This window comes from Danio rerio, chromosome 23 (genome assembly GCF_052040795.2).
Source record: "Danio rerio strain M-AB ecotype USA chromosome 23, GRCz13ab, whole genome shotgun sequence".
Classification (NCBI taxonomy): domain Eukaryota; kingdom Metazoa; phylum Chordata; class Actinopteri; order Cypriniformes; family Danionidae; genus Danio; species Danio rerio.
This window is the reverse complement of record NC_141043.1, coordinates 43223102-43232500: the sequence shown is the minus strand read 5'-3', so window position 1 is coordinate 43232500 and position 9399 is coordinate 43223102. Positions and strand designations below refer to the sequence as shown.

Sequence of the window (9399 nt, the reverse complement as noted above, 5' to 3'; positions counted from 1 at the left end):
AACAATCAAAATTGCATGATTATATGAAATAAACATAAAAAATGTGGTTATAACTAGGCCAACACGGAATCTGCGCGCGCAGAATTCCACAGATTTTCCGCAGAATTCCGCAGATTTCTGAAGTTTTTTAGCCCATTATAAATTCTGTTTATTTACTTGAGTAAATGTGTAAATCGGAATTCATTCAGTTTTTATTCAGTAATTTATTACTTTTTATTTAATATATTAAAGTATAAGTTATGATTCTCCGCTGGATACTCCCAAAATAATTCCGCAGAAATCTGCAGATTTTTACCAAAATTCTCCGCAGAAATAGCAAAAAACGTCCGCAGATTCCGTCTGGCCCTAGTTATAACACAAAAAAATGTGGTTATAATGGAAGTGAAGGAGGCAAAAACAGTCACCAAGAGTAAATTAGGGAGAAAAAAAAATAAAAATGAATTCAAAACAATGAATGAAAGGCTATGTTGTTTCACATGTCTAAGACTTTGATAAAAGGTCATAAAAAATCCAGTCTACGATTACTTTTTAATATTAAAAATACGTCATTTTGTGTGTGTTTTTTTTTTTTACCAAATCAGTGACATTATTTATGAATTTGGCAATTAAAGAGCAAAAATACTGTCATTTTCTAAGCAATTTAAAAGTTTTGATCAGGACGGAGGATGATTAACAGGTTTATGAAAAATAAAATTGGAAAAAAATATTAATCTGATGTATTTTTACAGCAGTTTAACTCAGTGTATGTTTTAAACCCGAACATACCAAAAGGGTAGTGAATTTCCCAGAGTGTGTAGTTGAGTTTATCTAGGCATTTTCTCAAAAATGTGTGTCAAAATACGCTTTGTCCCCAAGAATCATTCTGCTAGCTGAAACGCAGAAAAAAGTTATGACCAAATTAAGACTCAAAATCACCCCACAGTGGATAAAAAGATCTCCAACCGAACATAAGGGTGATAAAACCGTGCATAAGTGTTAAAATGATACATGTCCCCTTTAAAATAGAAAACAGACATGTAATGTTGAGAGTCTGTAAAGGCAGTTTTTGAAGTTTCTGTCTTCATACTAAGTTCACAGAAAAAAATACTAAAATCCAGCTATTCGTTTATACGGTAGGTGGTGCTAAGAGCTATAGCTACAGCCGCTAGTTTGCTACTCTACACTGACAGTCATATTCACATTTAGAGCGCATCTGCTGCTGATGGGCCAAACTGAAAACACCATGATAGTGCTCCAGCCCAGCCAGATCCAAAGGAAAGAGAGCACAATCATCAAAACCTGAGAGAGAAAAATGAAAGAGAGAAGCGGTGAAAGAAAAAAAATGTGGTGAAGCAAAACCATACAGAAGGAGATAGAGAGAAAGGGGGGGATTAAGCAGAAAATAAAGGAAACAAAAAGAAGTGTGCGGTGATCTCATTGCTCTGAGTCAGCAAAATTGAGCAGAGAGTAAAAAAAATATACTGTAGTGCAAACATAAACAAACCCTATGACTTTATATTGAGACACTAAAAAGATATTAGGACAATGAATCCCAAACTCCAGGCTAAAGTGAGCTTATATTATGGCTGCACAGTTCATTGAAATAGGCAAAAATGTGCTCAAACACAAGTGTTGAGTCTCTGGTGCAGAATCCTAAAATGTATAATTCAGTATACACTACCTGACAAAAGACTTGTCGTCAATCTCAGTTGTAAGAGCAAAAAATAATAACTTGACTTATAGTTGATCATTTGGAAAAGTGGCAGAAGGTCGATTTTTCCAATGAATCATCTGTTAAACTGCATCCCAATCATCACAAATACTGCAGAAGAGCATCACAGAAGATTCTCACAGAATCTGCTTGGTGAAGGAAAAAAATCATGGTTTGGGGTTACATTCAGTATGGGGGCGTGCGAGAGATCTGCAGAGTGGATGACAACATCAACAGCCTGAGGTATCAAGACATTTGTGCTGCCCATTACATTACAAATCACAGGAGAGGGCAAATTCTTCAGCAGGATAGTGCTCATTCTCATATTTCAGCCTCCACATCAAAGTTCCTGAAAGCAAAGATGGTCAATGTGCTCCAGGATTGGCCAGCCCGGTCACCAGTCTTAAACATTATTGAGCATGTCTGGGGTAAGATGAAGGAGGCATTGAAAATGAATCCCAAGAATCTTGATGAACTCTGGGAGTCCTGCAAGAACGCTTTCTTTGCCATTCCAGATGACTTTATTAATCAGTGATTTGAGTAATTGCAGAGATGTATGGATGCAGTCCTCCAAGCTCATGATGGAGTCAGACACAATATTAATTCTGTTTCCACTGCAGCATGACTTTATATTCTATACTGGACATTAATCTGTTAAGTGACAAGACTTTTGTCTAAGCAAAGTCCGAAATTACTAATGAAATTAAATAATTCAAAATCAAGGCATGATCATGTTTTATTTTGATGAAATAAATGTAATGTAGAGGCCTTTGCCTTTTATATGAGCCACTTCTGATACAAAAGGATCAACTAGAAGTCAAGTTATTATTTGTTGTTCCTGAATCTTGGATAGGCGACAAGACTTTTGTCAGGTAGTGTACATACACATTCAAGTCAGATACCAAAACACTTAAACGCTTTTTTTTTTACTTTTGTGTTAAATGCTAAAAATGCTAAAAATTATATGCTGTTCATGACCACATGACCTGAAAAATATACATGCATCTCGAATTGTAACAAGAATTAAATGGCAAGTTTTTTCTCATGAACAGTCCCATCTCTAATTTGAGGTGTTGTGAGGATATGTAGGTTTTCCAGGTTATTTTTATCCATTAACATCACATTAAATATACTGTGCTTGTATGTTTACCGCTGTTGTGTGAGGTGCTAACAGAAAGTGTTCCACCCCAGCTCCAGCGATTCGACTTAGGCCTGGCTCTTTGACTCTTCTCCATTGTCCTCCTGATAACGGCCTCATACCGTACCTGAAACACAAAGATATTCCCATTCTAGAGTGCATTTTGTTTTTACTCAGTTTGAAGGACTTTGCCAGCAAATTCTTTGCCATGGCATTATGAAAATTCAGATTAATTAAATACAAGATTATTTGTTAAGTCACTTTCACAATTATTACTCCAAAGCAGCTTCACAAATAATGTGCACCGCATTATTACATTAGAATCAAAATCTGAAAAAAAAAGGTTAAGGTGTGAGTAGGGTGTAGAGAGAAGCTGTCAAGCGTATACATGGTTAATCTGCAGTCATACCATATAACATCCTTCTTCAAAAAGAGTGAAATCTTTTGCATGATATTGGAAAAATCGAGTATTGCAATATTTTATTTTTCAGTGAAAGAAATTGCGTTACGAACATAGTTTCACGAGATGGTTTGAATAGCTCTATTTGACATTTTTTGTGGAGTTTAACAGTATTCAGTAAAGGAAACAAATTTATGTTTTTAATGGCTTTGTTTTTTTTTTTTAAGGTTACCAATAGCCCAATTCTATTTTAAAATCCTTTTTAAAAACGTACCTGTTCAGTTTGCCCTATTAATAATATACTAATAGTTTAGTCGACTGGTTTTTTCTAATTATATAGTGGTTGTTTCACTTAGTTTTATTTCTTATTTTCATCATCTGTTTACTAAATATGACTCTGTTTTATGTACAGCAGTTTGGTCAGGTAAATGTGCTTTATAAAGAAATGCACTTAATTTTTAACAGAATGAAATTATGACTTATTATCAGGGCTTGACATTAACTTTTTTGATCACCAGCCACTGTGGCTAGCAGATTTCCAACACTACTAATCACTTGCAAATTTCACTAGCCACAATTTTTTTGCTTGGAAAATATATTTTCATATTAATAAATGTGACTTTATAAAATTACTTGATTCAGATGTTGTGTTGTCCACATGCCTCGTAATTTATTTCACTGTTTGTGTGTGTTGTGTACGAGTTTGCTCACTGCGCATGAACAAATGGGTTGTGTCGCATGTGCACAGTAATCTGTCCAGGCTAAAGGTCCCAGATCAGCGGTTACTACACATAAATGGGGAGTTAATCTCATATTAAAGCAATGTTATTGTAAAGGATGATAATTAAACTATATTAACAAAAATAACTCTTAAAAGCAGCAGGACTATGGGTGTACTATGGGTACACGAGCATTGCTTTTTGTCCAGCCTATTTCAAAGAGAACCGATCACACCAGTTGCGCTTCCTCTACACACAGTTGCTTTGCGTAAAGTAAACGGGAGCGCGCGCTTTTTAACAGTCGCGCGCATCACAACACCTGTGCGCGTGAGTAGTCATCCTCTCATACGGTATTCATCTGCTTTTGCTCGCGCGAACACAGCTGTTTTTGTCGGTCGTGCTGCTTCTCGATTCTAAGATCACATTTGCACACATATTGGGCCAAAGTGGCAAGTGGGAGCGGCTTTCTAACCCGCCAAAGCTGAAATCTACCCGCATTTGGCAGGTTGGCAGGTGTTAATGTAAAGCCCTGCTTATTATACACCAATGCAACTTGTATGCTTATTCTTTCTTAATGCGAGTTTGGCAGAGTTTTTTCACATTCAAATTTTCTGTTTATTTAATTTGTATAACAAAAAATATACAAAGGGCCAAATCAACTTAATGATAACAGGTAAACAAACAGGCAGTGTATTAAGCCAGGTATCTTTAAGTATTTTTTGACCTTCTCCTCCTCCAGCTTCTGCCGTCGTTTTTCCTCCACAGCAGCACGTCTCTTGTCCTCCTTCATCCGCTGCTCCTCCAGCCTTTTCTTGCGCTCCTCCAGCTGTCTCTCATGAAACTGCCGGGCTCTTTCCTCTCTCTCCTGCCACTTGGAGCCCCGTACAGCTACAAACACAATTTATTAATTTTAGTCAAAGATCTTTCGGCTAGTTGGTGGTATGTAGATATGTTAGTATCTAAAATCTTTTCACTATTTTCTATTATCAAAAATATTGTATTTTTGTGCTAAAAATATTGTAAAATATCTCATCATGGAGTTTTTCTTTCATTATTTCAGCAAACTGGATTGTAAAAAAAAAAAAATTTGTTGTACTCTCCCATTCACTGCACTCTTAAGTTTATTCAACTATGATGAGAAACCCAAAAACTGTGAAAGCGGTCCATAGTCAGCACTGATGATTTTTTTTTTCATTTCATCTGCATCCAAACAATTCAGTAATATAAATCATGCACAAACAATCTGCCAATTTCTCTCTGTCTTGTGCTGCGTCTTAAATTCACATACTATCAGTCCTAAATAGTATTCGAAAATAGAATTAGTTTGTCCCAAACCGTAGTATGTTTAAAAGAGTATGCCAAAGGTTGCCCCATGGTCTACTATTTCCCAAGTGTAGAAGAGTCCAAACTCTAGCCACTAATATTGCCCACAATACATAGCATGTTGGACATAAATTCGATTAGAACTACAAACTTAAAAAAAAAAGTGTGAATAAACTACAGACATTGCGGACACGCAAGACCAACCATCAAGTAGAGAGGCTTCGGTAAAGTTGTTTGAATGACTATTAATTAGGGATGTAACGGTATTGTAAATACCGTCATACCGCAATATAAATTTTTTTCAATATTAACGAAGTCGCATGACTCGGTAAAACTATAGGTCTTCTGAGAAAATTTGCTCAGGCGAATGAAGCGAACGGGAGGTAGCGAAAACTACAATTCCCATCAGCCCATGCTTGACCATCATCCCTTGCGGTCTGTTGTCGCTACAGATCCGGTAATGCGGAAATGGAGTGTGCTGCTAGAAGCGGGGATGAAAAAGAGCTGGAAAACTCTAAAGCGGGTGTTGTCGCCGCGCGCGTACTGAATAGCGGTGTTGTCGCGCAAGTTCTTATCAGCTGTGTTGTCGCGCGAGTTCTTATCAGCTGTGTTGTCGCGCGAGTTCTTATCAGCTGTGTTGTCGCGCGAGTTCTTATCAGCTGTGTTGTCGCGCGAGTTCTTATCAGCTGTGTTGTCGCGCGAGTTCTTATCAGCTGTGTTGTCGCGCGAGTTCTTATCAGCTGTGTTGTCGCGCGAGTTCTTATCAGCTGTGTTGTCGCGCGAGTTCTTATCAGCTGTGTTGTCGCGCGAGTTCTTATCAGCTGTGTTGTCGCGCGAGTTCTTATCAGCTGTGTTGTCGCGCGAGTTCTTATCAGCTGTGTTGTCGCGCGAGTTCTTATCAGCTGTGTTGTCGCGCGCGTACTGAATAGCAGTGTTGTCGCGCGAGTTCTTATCAGCTGTGTTGTCGCGTGCGTACTGAATAGCGGTGTTGTCGCGCCAGTTCTTATCAGCTGTGTTGTCGCGCGAGTTCTTATCAGCTGTGTTGTCGCGCGAGTTCTTATCAGCTGTGTTGTCGCGCGAGTTCTTATCAGCTGTGTTGTCGCGCGCGTACTGAATAGCGGTGTTGTCAGCACACTGTTCAGATTGATGCAGACATGAGATCTCTATCTTACTCATGGTTTGTCCTCTCAAGTGGGGGAAAGACAATGCACAACGTTACCCACTGCTGTCAACCTGGGCCAAGTCATATCTCTCTTGTCCCAGAAACCTCAGTCCCAAATGAGAGGGGTTTTTTTTCTGTTGCAGGGGACATTGTAAATGCCCAGAGATACCAGCTTTTACCAGATTATATTTATATGATAATTTTCCTTTAAACCCATCTCTATCTAAGTGAGTGATTAAATGTTGAATGTGATGAGTTTTCAACAATACTAAATTGAAACTTTATTTTTTTACATGGTTTAATAATTTTTTGTTATTAAAATTGAAGTTCCTGTTTCAAAGCTTACAGATAGATGGCTAATTTGTATGTCATTGACACTTTTGGCACTTTTTTGGAGTATTTTCATAAGTTTTGTTTTTTCCTGTAAATGATTCAATAAATACCGTACCGTGACATTCATACCGAGGTATTACCGTACCGTGAAATTCTGATACCGTTACATCCCTACTATTAATTAATATCTAGCCAACTGGAACATATTTACATCATGTTTTCAGTGTTATTTTTCATCTGCAACAACAATAGCTGCGTCCCAAAATGCATACTTATGCACTATTCTACGCCATTTTGTAGTATAAATAGTGTAAGTAGTGTGTTCACACTGAAAACTCTAAAATTAAGTGTGTAATGATGGACACTTCACGCACTCAACGACTGCAGGTTTGCTCACGTAGCGGAAGGGGCGGAGCTATCGTACGCACATGTTGAATAACTTTATTTATTTTGGATGGTGAAAGCAAAATTCTCCTACGAGAGTGATTATAGCGCCTCCCGATGGTGAATACGGCAATACTCACGGCAGGTTTTATTTGATAATTCTGTTGTTTATTTCACTGATTTGGCAACCATCAAACATCATCAGGGAAACGGTTTGAATTTCTGCTTGGTAAAAAAACATTAGTGTGCCATTTGGGACAACACTACATACATATACTATCCTGTTGAGTGTGTAAGTGCATAAGTACATAGTGCATGTGTGCATAGTGTATAGTGTGCCATTTGGGACGCAGCTAACGTGAACTTATGTGTTTGGACATTAACTTCTGAATTGATAATTATCCAAAGACCTGAGGAGACTTCTCTACATGAAAGAGCTGCGAATGTTAGATTAACCTGCTGCTGAATCAACAGTCAGGTAGGTATTACATATGAAAGGAATGTGGTTGATGTGTCAAGTGATGATTGAGAAGGGATGCAACTAAGTAAAATAACTTTGCTAACAAGGAAGCAGTATGTCCCAAAACTTGCATGCTCTTCTGTTACACACTCAAAAGTATTTACTTTTCCTTTACAAAAAAGACCTAATTTTAGGGCGTAGTATAAGTATGTTGATTGGGACGCAGCATTGGTCTCTAACCCCTTACATAAAACTGGGTGTCCTGGTAACCACCTTGCCAAGAGTTTACATAACAACTTCACCTCACCACAGCAACCTGCCCCATCACGTTAGTCATGCAGAGGAGAAACAGACAGACAACAAGACAGAGAAAAAGGACACAGAAATGGTGCATGAACGTTAGCCTAAACTGACTCCTTGTAAAACTCAACAGGACTAACAAGAACACCATACAACATCTAACTCAGCTTTAACATTAAACTGATCATACATTAAGGCTCATTAGGATTTAGTCTCTGATCAAAGGTCTGTTCTGTAGTACCTGTGTGTGTTTCCATAGTAAATCTTTAGGACTAGAATTTCATGAACTTAATGTTTGCTTGTGTTCTTAAGATAACCAGATGTATGACATGAATGTATGGCATTTCAGTCATGCCTGGAAGAGGCAATTAGAGACATACATGAAAGATGTGTTATTCAACTAAATTAAATGCCTAGGTCAATGTTAAGTTGTAATTGTTTATTTTTTTAAGATATTGATCTGCTGGCTTATTTATAAAGCATGATTTTATAGATAAAGTGTTTACCTATTTTGAAGCTTGTATTTATTACGTATTGATTGTTTTTCCCAGTGCTGGGTTGCGGTTGAAAAGGTATCCGCTGTATGTAATGATTGTTTTATACAACCCCAAATCAGAAAAAAATGGGACAGTATGGAAAACGCAAATAAATTAAACAAAAGTAGTGATTTCTAAATTTACTTTCACTTGCGTTTCATTGCAGACAACACAACAAACATTACGTAATGTGTTCCTCATGATTGTTTTCTCAAAATAAACATGTTTTCCAATCTTGGTTCTTGCAACGCATTGCAATAAAAAAAATTCAGAGAGGAGCAGTTTAGGGCTAGCCGGGTTCAACGCTAAGGATTTTTTTTACTGGGCCAATCGTGCCAGTGGTTGACATTTGTACTTGACCTGCCAAAGTTTTCACTGGCAACAACAAAAAAATTATAATAATTTAATAGCTATTACTTATACACATATTTTAAATAATGTGGCAAATTAATGTCTGTAAATCTAGAATTTAAACATTTTTAAAAAGGTAATAAATGCATAAAGAGCAAAATTCAAGATTTTATGTAAACGAAAGAGCAGTATGGAAAATGTGCTGGTATTTTATTACAATTTTTAAAAAAAATTATGAAAATAGCTTACCAAACTGACGACATCTCTTTTTTTTGTTCTTTTTTTTGTTTCTTAATTTTGTACCCATGTAATTGTCTGCTTCCAAGACTTCAGAAACTGATGTTTTCTTTCAGCCTCATAGTTTGATGTTGCCGCCATGCTGCCAACTTTTTGCTATATTGGTTGTTGCCAGGTTACGGAAAAAAATAACAGGCTCATCATTACTGGCTGATAGGGGCCAGTAACAATTTTTTCTACTGTCCCTGGTGTCTTTCACGCTGGCCCCAGACCACCGGGCAGTCTAGCCCTGGCTTGTAATCAGGTAAATTGGTTAAATGATGATTAAACAGTGATTTGTAATTTTGATTTGATACAAAAGCACCA

General features: G+C 37.3%; 1 protein-coding gene across 50 annotated transcripts in view; it reads right to left on the bottom strand.

Moving 5' to 3' along the window:
* The window catches only part of map7b (microtubule-associated protein 7b), an 89680-nt gene that overhangs the window by 35744 nt on the left and 44537 nt on the right, over positions 1–9399 (bottom strand). For 30 of the 50 annotated variants that reach the window (XR_015523940.1, XR_015523941.1, XR_015523945.1 and 27 more), the window contains exons 4-5: positions 4672–4835; positions 2841–2955 (exon numbers count right to left, since the gene is read on the bottom strand). Coding sequence is in view for 23 of the 50 variants with exons in the window: in XM_087307741.1 (XP_087163867.1) it covers positions 2841–2955; positions 4672–4835 (279 nt within the window). In the remaining 27 variants the exon portion in view is untranslated. Of the gene's footprint in view, positions 1–1179; positions 1279–2840; positions 2956–4671; positions 4836–9399 lie in introns of all 50 variants that reach the window. The other 20 variants (XR_015523931.1, XR_015523932.1, XR_015523935.1 and 17 more) reach the window with 1 other exon arrangement.